Source organism: Dromiciops gliroides, chromosome 3 (genome assembly GCF_019393635.1).
Source record: "Dromiciops gliroides isolate mDroGli1 chromosome 3, mDroGli1.pri, whole genome shotgun sequence".
Classification (NCBI taxonomy): Eukaryota; Metazoa; Chordata; class Mammalia; order Microbiotheria; family Microbiotheriidae; genus Dromiciops; species Dromiciops gliroides.
The window spans coordinates 332,745,715-332,761,092 of NC_057863.1; the positions used below are offsets into that span (position 1 = coordinate 332,745,715).

Sequence of the window (15,378 nt, forward strand, 5' to 3'; positions counted from 1 at the left end):
ACTGTTTCCATGGAATGGCTGTCTGGGAGGGAGAAAAGAAACTATGGTGATGTAAAAAAAAGGCATCAATAAAAACTTATTTTTATTTATTATTATTATTTTTTTTTTGCAGGGCAATGAGGGGTAAGTGACTTGCCCAGGGTCACACAGCTAGTAAGTGTCAGAGGCCGGATTTGAACTCAGGTACTCCTGAATCCAAGGCTGGTGCTTTATCCACTTCGCCACCTAGCTGCTCCCAATAAAAACTTATTTTAAAAAGATAAGAAAGGAAACATCCTTAATTCCTGAGACAATACCCAACTTATAGTCTAGGGGGAAAACTAAAGCCAGAAAGTACCAGGGAGTAAAGTTTTGGTCTTACATGGAAATTGATTCATTCAATGATTATATTCTCACAACATGAGAAATGGAGATTGGTTGTCAGAGGCAGGTCTAAGAGTGACCTACTACTAGGAATTGAAGAGATGTTAACGTCATATAGATTAAAAAACAAAAGCTTCCTTCAAAGGTGTTTAGTTATAAGGGAGAGAGAAAGAGGAAAAATGGATATGATTGTATGATTTAAAGCTGTCTCCTGACTACCTTTTTCTCCGGACTTACAAGACCATTAGAAATCCAATAGGTTAGAGGCTTAAAAAAGATAACTCAAACATTCTACAACATACAGTACAGAAGTATTCTTTAAAAATTGGCTAAATGGCCAATTTTGGTAAAATACTTTCCCATTAATTTCTGTCAAACTGTTGGAGGGTCAGAAGGTAGAGAGAAAGAACTTCTTCCACTAAATTCATCTACTGTCCATGGGTGAACTGAATCTGATTCAAGTGCCCCTTCACTCTAGATTGAGGAGGTAAATAGAGACAAAAATGATTCCTATATTCCTGGGAAAGAGGCAGCAGAATTAATGTCTCTGTGAAATCTTGGAAGAAATATACAGAAACTCATGCTGGAAGAGCTCTGATGTCTGAGGTATTAAAATAGTATATGATTACTGAAATGATTATGGGTGAGAGAATACATATATTGAGAAAGTATTGTGGTGTTTTAAAAGGGGGCAAATACAAATTATTAGCTGTGAAAAATAAAAGAAATAGTATGCAATCATGTCAGAAAAAACTCAAAAGCACTCTGTTATACAGAATTTTTATATTATATAAAAGTTCCTTAAAATTAAAGTAGGGAAGAATTTGGGATGTTGATACATCAATTCAGTTGGAGAGAATCAAAGAATTGTAACAAGCTGGTTATCTATTCCAAACTATACCCAAAGTATTAATACTATTGAATACTACTGATAACAGTATTCCCAACAAGGGACTGTATGTTAGCATATACACACATGTATAGTTATTTATAGACATATACAATATAATACATATATGCATATACATATATATTGTATATATGCATCATATATATGTATACTGACAGGGTTATCCTAGAATCTTTCTGAATTTTCAAAAATTTAATGATTTTAGACTATATGCTAATACATCTATTAATGGCAATTAAAGGTAGAATTATTGAAATTTAGGACAACTATATAATGTTCTAAAGAACACATATTCTTATTCCAAATCCTATAGTAAACAACAGATGCTATCATAGATGAGATGACAAACCATACCCTGTGACTGTCAGAGTGGAAGCCCATATTAGACATCAAAAGAAAAATTGAATGTGCCTTTTGATAATATTTATGGATTGTTACTATCATACTTATAAATTAATCCAATTTAAAAGGCAAACTTTTCAAGTTCAAAAGTGGCACAATTACTAAATGAAGACTTGTGTATCAGAACAAACTTGCATAGTGATTGGCACATAGTAGCACTTATCAATGTTTGTTGATTGACTGACTGAATATCCAGTTTTCTAGGGCACAAACTACATTTTGCTCAAAATTCCACGAAGGCACCTAAGATCATTCTGAGTTCAACAAAGGAGGAAAAATATTCCAACCTCAGAAATCAGTGTACTCTCTGGTGTTTATGTTTGTATTTACGCAACCATGTTACTTACTACACATGTGAAAAAGAGAGCACCTTCTACGAATTTAAGAAGAATTTGCTTATCTTCCAATGAACTGATTTTATCTACTTTTTCAGCAAGGTCTTTTTCCTATCCCACCTTCAAGTACAGAGCAAGTTGAAATACCTAGGTTAGGAACTATGAAAGGACAGGCATAAATAGTTTTTTAAAAAGAACTTTTCAGTTTCACCCTCCTTGGTAACAGGAAGGTTCATCTTGGCCAACTCTGGGGTAACAGGCAAAGATAAGAAAAATTTCTCTCAGTCCCTTCCACACCTGGATCCCCTGACTGTCTTCTTTTTACCCCTTGATTTTGTCTTGATGACACTTGGATCAGGTTAGAATCTAAGCAATGAAACTGTTAGTATAATTGTTTTTGTTGCCCTTGCTCTTGATAAATCCCAAATTCAGGATCCCACATGGAACTAAAAGCTCTGAGATCTGTTTGCCTTCCCAACTCTGCATGATCTGGAAGCAAGAGAGGTTTGAGGCTATGCAGGAATTTGGTCTCTCATGCCAAATGAGAATAAGTAAAGGGAAAAGAGGGGAGGGCAGAACATCATCCTATCTGAGACCAGGGAAGAAGCAGTTGCTAAATGCTTTGGGGTTACTGCCAAGTAAAGCAAAGGACATAAGCTGGAGAAAAGTGAAAGGCATGTTCTCTTGCTTCTGGCCAATGGGACTATCAACACCCTGAGGAGAGAGAAATGAAACATTCTATTGCTGATGATTGAGAAGAGGTCAATATTGGGAAAAAAAGCTGTACACTGCTCTGGTCTATTTGTTTTTGACTGAGAACACATCCCATTTATCTATTGTTGCCTTCCTAGTGAGTAACGTCTTACTCATCCTCCAGCCTTGAAGTGGATCCAGAACCCAGAAAAGATGTTCTTCAAACAAGACATGTGTATTCAACATTACTTCTTGAAAAAAGGAAACTGTACATTTCTCTGCCTTTGTCCACAATCACATATTTGCTCTCATACCCATAAACTTTGGGACTAAGAAACCTGTGGGGTGGCATAGTGGTGCATCAAAGAATATAGCATGTTTAACATGATTATAATGCCTATGTCAGAATGCCTGAGGGCTTCAGGAGGGGAGAGAGAAGGGAGGGTGGGGGGAAATTTTGGAACTCAAAATCTTACCAAAATGAATATTGAAAACTATCTTTACCTGTAATTGGAAAAAAAATCCAAAAATACTAAAAAAAAACGTGACTAAAACCAAACAACCCCCCCCCCCAGAATAAGCTAGAGACTAAATGATATCCTAATGAAAAGGCCAACCTTATTTTAAAGAATAAACTATTATGTATAATAATAAAAAAGAACATAGCTTAAAATTTATACCTAACACGATTCTATCATGGTTGGGAAAAAATATCCTGCATAGAACATAAATAAAAGTCCTACAATCTTTAAGTCAAAGCTACATTTTTTACTTGTAATGTTCACACACACACACACACAATTATACATGATGTGATTCAGTTTTACCTCTCTCGATATCATCCATAGGAGATTCTGGAGACATTTTTTCTTTTGGTGGAGACTGTTTCACATTGTTTGATATTTTAACTGCATTTCTCATTTGTTGTTGCTGTTGTTCAAGTCGAGACTGAATTTTACTGCTTCCTTCAGCTCTGCAAGTATGTGGAAGTTCCCCAAAAAGAAAATATTAACAATTCCAATGTAATATGACTCTTATGATATTCGTATAATTAAACACTATGTTTTTCCCTTAGAGGTTTTGAATATAGTATTCAAATATTAAAAGTTCTAAATAATTAAAATTACAAAAATAAAAGGTGAAGAACGCTCCGTCAAAATTCCTTTTAACATTAAGCTGTTTGAGTATCTAGAAGTCTAGGGAACAGAGGAAAATACTAGATTGGGGGGGAGAACCTACCTCTAAAGGAATAAGCATTTATTAAGCACCTACTACATGCCAGGCATTGTGCTAAGCACTTTTGCAAATATTACCTCATTTGCTTGTTCTTTTTTTTTTTTTTTTGGTCTTTTTGCAGGGAAATGAGGGTTAAGTGACTTGCCCAGGGTCACACAGCTAGTGTCAATTGTCTGAGGCCAGATTTGAACTAAGGTCCTCCTGAATCCAGGGCTGGTGTTTTATTCACTGCACCACCTAGCTGCCCCTTATTTGCTTCTTATAATAGCCCTGTGAGTTGTGTTATTATTATCCCCATTTTATGGTTAAGGAAACTGAGTAAGACAGAGGTTAAATTATTTGCCCAAGTCACACAGCTAGTAAGATTCTGAAGTCAGAGTTGAACTCCTATCTTCCTTTTAATGAGATAAACTTGCTAAGTGCTTAGCACATTATTTGGCATGTAGATACTCTATAAATGGTTTTTATTTTCCCCTTCCTTTCCCTGCTCTAGACCCAGCATCCTATCCACTATATTGCCTAGCTGCCAGAATCTTCCTTACTGGAAGATGACCTTGTGAACTTCAGAGCGTCAAAGGATTTGGACATTTTAATCAGTATCCTAACAGCATCCCTGATAGGATTGTTGGTAGCAGTGAGTCATTAGGAATCAAAGACAAACTACATGCACTGAGAAAAGGTAGCTTCAAGACTAAAAGGAGCCTAGCAGAAAGCTCCTTCATGCCTAAGGGGAACTTCATATATGCCTTCCCTCTGATAATTATCCCCAATTTATCCTTTACATGTCTTGGTTGTAAATAGTTGTTTTCACATTGTCTCCTCCATCAGACCATGAGCTCCTTGAGATTAGGGACTGTCTTTTGCCTTTCCGTGAATCCCCCCACACAGTATCTGGCACATAGTAGGGGTTTAATAAATGTTGAGTGACTCCATGAAGGGGAGCAAAAGAATCCTAGTAACCAGAACTTGTTAGTCACCTCTCTGCCACATGCACCCTATAAGACTGAGGGCACTTTCCTCTGGCCTGTGTGAATGAGGGCTGGAAATAGAATGTGCTAGGACATGACCTTGTGAGCTTAAAAAGACTGGAAGAGTCACTAAAGGTGCAAAAATTGGAGTCCATACCAGAAAATGCTGGAACTGAGCTCAGTGCTCTTGAAGAGGTCCTGAAGAGTTACCTGCTTCACCTAGCCCAGCAATGAATGGATCAAGCAGGAAGCTTAGGTGCTGTGCCCTACTAGGAACGGAGCTAATCTGCCCATCAGCTTTGTTGAATTCTAAAGTGAACTTGGTGGGGGCAAATGCTTCATAGCAAGCATGTTAAGTTTGAATCCACTCTCTACAGGGATCAAGGTGGGAGAGAGGAGAATAGCTCTGGTTCAAGAAGATACTATATCTTCTTTTTTTTTTTTTTAGCGAGGCAATTGGGGTTAAGTGACTTGCCCAGGGTCACACAGCTAGTAAGTGTTAAGTGTCTGAGGCCGGATTTGAACTCAGGTACTCCTGACTCTAGAGCCGGTGCTCTATCCACTGCGCCACCTAGCTGCCCCGATGCTATATCTTCTAAATAAATATCCTTTTGCAAAGTCTAATTGAGGTCAATTGGTTGAATGATATTGGGACAAAAATCGTTGGGGATTGATACTTGGGAGAACACACTGCAATGGGGTCTTGAGCTGAGAGCTTTTTTTCCAATGGAAGAACCTCACAGCAGTACCCATTGGACCTGGATGACTCTAAAGAAAGAGATGTAGCCAGCCATGCTTTGGGAACCCAACCTGCTAATATTTAGTCTAGAGACTATACTGGCTACACCTATTTATGATGAAAAGCTCTTGAATGGCAGAAACTGTTTCATATTTTGTCTCTACATCTGCAGCATCTTTTGGGGGTGGGGGACAGTGAGGGTTAAGTGACTAGCCCAGGGTCACACAGCTAGTAAGTGTTAAGTGTCTGAGGCCGGATTTGAACTCAGGTCCTCCCAAATCCAGGGCCGGTGCTTTATCCATTGTGCCACCTAGAAGCCCCCATCTGTAGCATCTTACACAGTGCCTGTAATATTTTGCACAGTGCCACACAACAGGCACATAATAAATTCCTGTGGATTAATTGGAAAAAAATCAGTTTGTTAATCTTCCATCTAGATCTTTAAATGAATCTATATCTTTAGTATATCAACAAAAATGGTTAATAGAATCTGTTGCAAATTTTTAAGGACTGATGAAAGAGTTAACCATGACCCCTTCCTTTTCCCACCTTCTTAAATCTAGTCAATCACTGGTTCCTTCCAGTGTAGTCTTTTTCCACACGTGTTTAGTTCTTTTCATTTCTATTGCTAATATTCTTAATAGAGCCTTTCATCACCTTGCAGCTAAGTAGCCCAGCAGATGGAGCCCTGGGCCTCAAGTCAGTAAACCTAAATTGAAATGCAACTTCAGATACTACCTATGTGACCCTGGGCAAATTATTTAACCTCCATTTGCCTCAGTTTTCTCATCTGTAAAATGGTAATAACAATAATAATAGCACCTATGTCCCAGGGTTGTTGTGAGGATCAGATAAGAGAATATTTATAAAACACTCAGTGCCCGGCACTGTCAGAGGAATGGGAACAAAGCTCAGCTCAAGTGCTACTTCCTACATGGGGTCTTTCCTAGTATGCCCCCAGTGATCCTCCCCTCCAAAAAAAAAAATCTTTTAATTTACCTGATATTTTTATTTATTTCTGCATGTACACATTGTTTCCCAAATTGTATATAGTAAGTACTATTGAAATGTTAACTATTCATTGTTATCATGACTTGATATAACCTGTCATCTGATCAATCGTTTCTAGCATCCTGCTTTGAATGTATGTATTACTCTACTCAAAGAGATTTAATAGCCCTTACTAGGATGCTAGGATGGTAGTTTTAGAGCTGGAAGGGAACTCAGATGCCGATTAGTCCAAACTCCTCATTTTATAGATAAGGAAACAGGGCCAGTGACATTAAGTCACTTGCCCAGAGCTATACAGATACTAAGTGGCAGAGCTGCAATTCAGACCTCAGGCCTCTGATGTGAAATCCAGGGTTCTTTCTACTGCACCATGTTATGCTCCTCACTACCTAGAGGATCAAATCCAAACTCCCTGGAGTGGCATTTAATGGACTCCATTAAGTGTTCTCTTCCTGAATGGAAGAAACACCTCAAGGAGAAAACACAGAAGAAAAAGATGCTAAAGAGAATTTGGAGAAACCGCTCTCCTTCACCCCTCATATTCCATCAGTTGCCAAGTCTTGCCAATTTTACTATGACAAAATTTCTTATAACCACCCTTTTTTCTCCAGTCACATATCCACCAGTCGAGTCCATATCCTTATTATCTCTTGCCTGGGCGATTACAATAGCCTCCAAATTGGTCTCCTTGCCTTCATTCACTTCCCTCTCTAATCTCTTCCACACAGCTAATAAATGAATATCCATAAAGCATAGATCTGATCAATCCACTTCCCTATTTGATAAGTTCAAAGGACAAAATATAAAGGTAGGCCGTAGCCTACCTTTCCAGACTTATTATTTCTTATTCCCCTCCATATACTCTTATCAAGTCATGCCGGACAACATGCCATCTCATGGGACCTTCCATTTCTTGTTTCTCTGTTTTTAGGACAGACTATTCCCCATGCCTGGAATGCACATCCTCCTTAATTTTTTGCCTTGTTGAATTCTGGCTTTCTTCAAAGCTCAGCTCAGATGCTACCTCCTACAAGGGCTCTTTACTATTATGTCCCCAGTTGTTAGTGACTCTCCCCCTCTGAAAAAAGTAACTTTTTTATTTACCTAGCATTTTATTTACTTCTGGACATTCTTCTCTAGCCTCATTAAATGGGCTCCATCCTTAGCCCAGAGTCCATTGTATTAATTCATTGTCCAAAAAGCCAAGTCCTATACTGACATGATCTTCTTAGCCAACTATTCACTTTCTGTATTTGTCTTCCTCTAATAAGTCCTTCTATTCATACACTAGTAATAATGAAGACACTACTTATGCCCCAGGTTATTCTGTTCCCTCCTCAGTATTTCATAATATTTAGAGATACTTTCCAGGTTACTTTATGTATAATCAATCATTTCTTCATGAACTCTAGAAGTACAATAGTTGTCCATTGGGTTTGACAAATCTCAACAAGCAAACATTTCCCAAGGAAACAGCAAGAACAAACCCTTAATGCTCTGTAATCACAATAGTCAAATTTGGCTCCAGAGAAAAGAAAATATATCTCCCACCCTGCTTTTTGGGTGAAGGGGAGTATGGAAAATACAAGTGTGGAATATTGTATATTTACTGTCAGGCTCGGAGTCAGTTGGTGGGTTGGTTTAGCTTTGTTGAAATGTCTTTTTTTTTTCCTATCCAGGTCATTCTTTATTCTCCTTAAGAGTTCAATATCTCGGGTCATGAAACTCTGAGGGTTTTCCCCTCCCAGACTGATTTCTTTAATGAAGGCAACCTAGGCCATCTTTTGCCTCAATTCTTACCTAGCCTTTAATCACTGAATGGGTGTTGTCTCACTGCATCCTGGGTCATCACCAGTCATCTTGACCTATGTCTTGCCACTGGACTCCAATAACTCTGGAGGAGAGAGTTGGGCTGATGACTTTGCACAGCCCTGCCTCCCTTAAATCTAACTCACTTGCAAATCAAGACATCATCCTTTTGATGTCATTGGTCCTCTTTGAGAATGAAGGATGAGCAACAATGAACAACATCTGGGCTCACAGTCTGTCTCTCTATCACAACCCCAGCCCTTACACTAAGAGCCTTTAATTTATGTGTTAATGTCCCTTTAAACACCCTTGCATCCCAAATTAAACAACACCAACCCCCATGATCTCATACCTTCATTCCACTTCAATCATACCCTTGAACTTGCCATCACCCACAAGTAATCTACCCAAGAATTCTGAAGTTCCTCTAAATAACTATAATTTCCTATCATTCTTATATCTTCCCATGTGCCACACACCTCCTAAACCCATTTTTTGTTTTCACTGTGACCATATTCCTCTGTCTCTGAGACCATCACTTCTACTGGCTTCACTTCTCCCTTCCTGATCTTAACCCATTAACCAGTCCAACACTATCCTGTCCTCTCCAATCCCTTGTCCTATCTTCATACATACTTTACCAAACCACAGTTCTGTGTTACTCCAATCCTTCCAATACTATGGGTCTTATTCACATGCTGCTGACCAGTATTTTTTAAAAAGCAGTGAAAGTCACCAACTGACTGTGCCCATTATCAATTCATGCCATCCTATCTCAACTAGGACCTCACTATAACAAAGCAATTCTTTTTACTAATTTACCTAATTCATTCTCTATTCCACTTCTCAGAGCAGTTGCTCCAAATGCTTACTTTTCTTTTCTCTTCAAGCCTCTCATATTATCATCCCATACAACTGAGGATCTTTTCTTATTGAGAAAACAGAGGCCATTGCCATGATCTACCTCTTCTTCCATTCCCTACGTTCTACTTGTCTATGCACCCATCACCCCTGCCCCAGACATTGTTACTCATTCTCTCCTCATTTATTCTGCTCTTTGATGTAGGGATATGCCTTTTCTTCTACAAGGCTAACCCCTCTACCTGTTGCCTTGATTCCATTCCTTCCCATCTCCTCTGGAAGATTTTCCCTACAGTCATCACTCCCATCTCACTCCCTCATATTCAAGTTCTCTCTCGTTAGTGACTCCTTCCCTGATGGTTACAAGTATTCCCAGGACACTCTTATCCTTAAAAACAAAACAAAACAAATCACAGTAACTCTACCATCCCCTCTGTCTTCCTTCTGACTTCCTGGTTTAAAGTCCTAGAAAGAGCTTTCTACACTTGTCTCCACTTCTTTTCATTTCCCTTCTCAACCCTTCTCATTTTGAAAATTCTATGGCTCTAGAATATTACAGAAAAAGATAACAGTAAGCATAAAAATATTATTAGCATGCCCTAACTGGTTTAAGTTTTGTAGAGCTCCTTATATTCAGTATAGTAGAGGCAATTGGGTAGAATCGTGAAGAGAGTGCTAAGCTTGAGGTCAGAAAAATCTGAGTTCATATCTGGCTTCATATGCTTATGTGACTCTGGGTGGGTCATTTAGCCCCTGACTCACTTTCCTCAACTGTAAAATGTGGACAATAATGACACCTACCTTCTAGGGTTGTTGTAAGGATCAAATGAGATAATAGTTGCAAAGCAGTGCCTAACATATAGTATATTACAGTGTCTGACATAGTAGATGCTTAATAAATGCTTGTTTCCTTCTTTCCTTCCTCCTTCCCTCCCTTTCTTCCTTCCTATATTTCATTAGTTCTTCATAACAATCCTATGAGGGAGGTATGGTTATTTTAGAGATGAGGAAACTGAGGCCAAGAAGAGTTAAGTAACCTGTCCAGGATCACAGAAATATCTACTGTAAGATCTGGGTTTCCCTAATATACCATGCTATCTTTCTTCATATAAGTATGTACTTTATTGGCCTATAAAGGATACAGGAAGCATGAAGGAGTTTAGGGATACCCAAGGTTTCTGTAAGACTGAATACACTTCATAGTATAAGAAATACTTTATTCTACAGGCAGTGAGTGTAAAGTGAGAAGAGTTAAGGACTAAGTCTTAGCTGATGTCTACATTTAGTAGTCAAGTTGAAAAAGAAGTGTCATTGGAGGAAACAGTGAAAGAGTAGTCATTGAGGCAGGAGGAGAGCTAAAATAGTGTAGATTTATAGAAAACAAAGGAGAAAGAAATTTCAAGAACAAGGGGGTAGTTAACAATCTTGAATGCTACAGAGAGCTCAAAGAGGATGAGGACTGAGAAAAAAGTTACTGAATTGGTACTGAATCTGGTGATTTGGAAGTCCTTGGGAATGCCATTTGCCATTTCTCTTTCTCCCTCTCTTGCTCTCTCTCTTTCCCCCACCTTTCTGGTCCTCTCCTTCTAGTTCCAGTTTCTTTCAGTAACCTCAACAATTTCCATAGGCCCAATTATTATCTCTATGAAGATAGATCCAGCCCTAGCCCTTATCCTGAGCTCCCTTCCTGTACCAATAACTGTTTTTTGTTTGTTTGTTTGTTTGTTTTAGTGAGGCAATTGGGGTTAAGTGACTTTCCCAGGGTCACACAGCTAGTAAGTGTTAAGTGTCTGAGGCTGGATTTGAACTCAGGTCCTCCTGACTCCAGGGCCGGTGCTCTATCCACTGCACCACCTAGCTGCCCCTCTGTTTTTGTTTGTTTGTTTTGTTTTTTACCAATAACTGTTAATTGGATATTTTGAACTGGATGATAGCCATCTCAAGCTCAATATGACCAAGCCAGAATTCATTATGGTTTCCTTAAAATCTACTCCCTTCCAAATAAATGTGGATATCACCCAAGACTTAATCCTTGATTCTTTCCAATTTACACTCCAACTTACACTCCAATTTACACTTTCCAATTTACACTCACTTACACAATTTACACTCTGTAAACTTGTCTTTCTTCTAAATTTCCCTATTTCTTAAGACTTCCAGGCACCCAGGTTTGCTGTCATCCTTTACTCCTCTCTCTCCATTATCAGATTAGTTGCCGAATCTTGTTAATATCACTTTCACACCATCTTTCACATCTCTCTCCATTAAATGGTTCTGATTCTAGTTTAGGCCCTAATTACCTCCTAAGGCACAGGTCTGACCATGTTAACTATCTCCCCTGCTTATTAAGTTCCAGTGGCTACCTATTGCCTCTAGGAGTAAATAATAACTTCTTCAAAGTCTTAGTTCCAGCCTACATTTCCAGACATATATTGTTATTTCTCTTCATAGTTTATGTTCTAAAGGAATTGGCTTATTGTCCTTTACATGATATTTCATCCCTCATCTTTGTACCTTTGCCTGAAATATACTCCCTCTTCACTTCTGTTGCTTAGAATCACTAGCTCTCATTCATTCAGCTCAAATGCTACCTCTTATGTGAGGCCTTTCCAAATAATCCCCTTCCCTAACTTCCTCCCCTCCCTTACCTTGAATACATTTTGTATCTACTGATATATGTACATGTTGTCTCTTTGTATGGTAGGCAAAATTCTTGCTGGCAAGGGCCAATTTGTTTTCATCTTTGTCTTTGTATCCCTATACATAAATAATACTTGATAAATGTTTCTATGTTAACTGATAGATTGTTAATGGATAGTGTAGCCGTGAGTTAAACTTTAGTTGACTTTCTGATACATTTCAGTTGACTAATGGGACATTTTTGGTAAGGGTGCGAGGTGAGAAGAGCTGAAATAAAAAAGGAAGTTCTAAGTGGATATTAAGTAGAATTGCAAAGGTATAACAGGATTTTCTGGGACTCTACTGATCTCAAGGAATACAGCAACCCACCTGGTTGATCACACAGGCCCAGCTGTTAAATCCATTGAGATTAACAGAAGGAACCACAAAATGCAGGTGGCATATCCTCAGTCGGACCCCCACCTTCCAGGAAGGGTCTGGAAAGAATTAAAGAAATAGTAAAGAGAGAGGTACAAAGGTCCGCCACAGAAATATACAGACATACAACTGTGGAAAGAATTGGAGGAAAAGTGTAAGGAGATGTTCCTTCTTACTCACTTTGCCTGCTACTCAACTACTTCAGTGAAGGGTTAAGACACCTATAAAATCAACTGCTACAGAAATTCAGTCAATTTGTACTTAATCCAAAGAGTATTAAGGACACCTTATTCATTTTACTTCTTCAAGGTGAAATAACTGGAACATTAAATTCTCCCACCACCAATGCTTTTTACTCAATCATGAGAGGACACCACAAAACTGAAATATATCTGACATTTTAATTTTACAAATAGTTTGCCACTTTGCTATTACTCCTAGGCCAGACACCAAAATTATTCAGAAGAGACTATAAAACTAGAAAACATGTAAATGCAGAGTTTTCTTTTCGGGGGTACCCTTGCTTGGCTCTAGGTTCATGTCTTTAAGGGTTATGTCTTGTTTTCCCTTTTAGGGAGTTCTATTATATTTCTTTTCTTTTTTTTTGCAGGGCAATGGGGGTTAAGTGACTTGCCCAGGGTCACACAGCTAGTAAGTGTCAAGTGTCTGAGGCTGGATTTGAACTCAGGTACTCCTGAATCCAGGGCCAATGCTTTATCCACTGTGACACCTAGCTGCCCCGAGTTCTATTATATTTCAATGTTTCAAAATCCAAGGTCATATTGGAGCTATTTTAATTTCAGTGTCTTCTCATCTTTATCCTTTCTTATAATTTGGTGTGTTGAATTTGACTGTTGTTCTAAGTAGCTGATGTTCTGAATAGCCATTGATAAATAATTTGATATTGACTTTCCTCATTGATAACCCGTCTTTTCCTGTCAATGTATATAGTCAATTTCATTTTTAGTGATGTTATTCAATCCTCCCTATTTCCAGCTAATATCTTCTTTTTTTATCTAATATCTTCTTACTCTCATCTTAAAGTATTTATGATATTCATGGATAATTTCGAGTAATCTACCAGATCTTGTATTTTTAATACCAAAGCATCTTTTCCAACATTTTTTGGCCATCCTACTCTTTGTTCACCTTCACTTTAAAGTCAGCAAATGTTGAGGTATACATTAATTTCTCTAGAAGAATGTAAAGTTTGTTATAGAATATTTCCTATCATGTGACAGTTGATAGTACACAAACTGCAATTTTCTTCATGGTAGTCTTTATTTTGGTTATCATAAGCATGAGATGAGATGATCAAACATTCCACAAAATTGAATTTAGAAAGAACAAAGGATGAAAACAACATCCAAATTAGAGCCTGGAAATAATCTTCCCATTTCATTGCAACATCTTTATGTGTTCTGGTTTAATTTATGGCAAGAATATTGATATGGTTCCTACTCTCCAGTAATATTTCAACTAGTTATTTGTCATTCAGTTGTTTCAGTTATGTCCAACTCTTTTTGACCCCATTTGGAGTTTTCTTTTGTTTGTTTTTGGTTTTTTGTGGGGCAATGAGGATTAAGTGACTTGCCCATGGTCACACAGCAAGTAAGTGTCTGAGGTTGGATTTGAACTCACATCCTCCTGAAAACGGCTGGTGCTCTATTCACTGCAACACCTAGCTGACCCCCTCTCCAATTTGGGATTTTCTTGTCAAAGATACCGGAGTGGTTTGCTACTTTCTTTTCAAGCTCATTTTACAGAAGAGAAAATTGAGGTAAACAGAGTTCAGTGATTTGCCCAGGGTTACACAATCAGTAAGTGTTTGAGTCCAAATTTGAAATCAAGTTTTCCTGACTCCAGGCCTGGGACTTTATCTACTGTGCCACCCAGCTGCCACAATATTTCTACTTACTGTTTAGAAACCATGATATTAGTTAACAAATTGATTACCTATTCACAAGAAATAGCTAATCACTTGTGTGGGGAGTCATTTCTGAATCAGCTGTCTGTGTGTAGTCAGATCACTGACTAGTTAAAGCAAAGATTGTCATGAACACCAAACTTGAAAAGAGAGAAGGTAAGTTGAAGTAATGAAAGGATGGGGAGGGGGGGGGCAGTTACTCATAGAAAAGGAAACAGAATGACAAATTATATATGGCTCACAACCCTTTACCATGGGAAGATCATAGATCCACTACAGTATTAAAAAATATTCTTGAATCATGACTCTGGGTCATGGAATGCAAATTTTGGTCCATCTCACCAAGGTAGAAAGATTTCAAGTGTGGGCATAGTCTAAAGAAGACTTATTTGTTGTCTAAGCAGCAACCTAGAGAAATTTAGAACTCTTCACCATGTTGGTCACAGGGTGAGAAATTAAGTGACAACGACAATCCTTGAAACCCATCTTCTAAGTTATAGTGAGGCTGAGATTTGTATCAATGGAGGGAGTGGCAAACAATAAAATGACCAACTCCTGAGGCATTCATTGATCATTACACATGCTAGATCCATCCTTCACATTAAAGCTCTGCTCCTAGGCTTCCACCGTGACCTATAATCAATCATGGATTCTTGATGGCCATGCCAAACAGCCATTAAGTTCAGAAAGGTCCTGGGGGGCAGCTAGATGGCGCACTGGTTAAAGCACCAGCCCTGGATTCAGGAGTACCTGAGTTCAAATCTGGCCTCAGACACTTGACACTTACTAGCTGTGTGACCCTGGGCAAGTCACTTAACCCCCATTGCCTTAAAAAAAAAAAAAAAAAAGAAAGGTCCTGGCAAACTAGAAAACATTTTAATATGGACCGTGTGCCTTTCATTCAATGTCCAGACGATAAGTTTAGAGAGTCTCATTACCAGAGGGATGGACTCTTGTTGATGAATTTTCTGGACTTGCAACTACCAGCCCAGTTGACTGGTGATAGTATGAATGCAAACTTTGCCCACTTAGCACACTATATTTCCTGGTGGCCCTAAAAACATGAC

At 38.4% G+C, this 15,378-nt stretch overlaps 1 protein-coding gene across 1 annotated transcript in view; it reads right to left on the minus strand.

The window, feature by feature from the left end:
- EAF2 (ELL associated factor 2) overlaps positions 1 to 15,378 on the minus strand; it is a 46,011-nt gene that overhangs the window by 13,487 nt on the left and 17,146 nt on the right. The window contains exon 4 of the mRNA XM_043990416.1: positions 3,531 to 3,676. Within this exon, the coding sequence (XP_043846351.1) occupies positions 3,531 to 3,676 (146 nt within the window). The remainder of the gene's footprint in view (positions 1 to 3,530; positions 3,677 to 15,378) is intronic.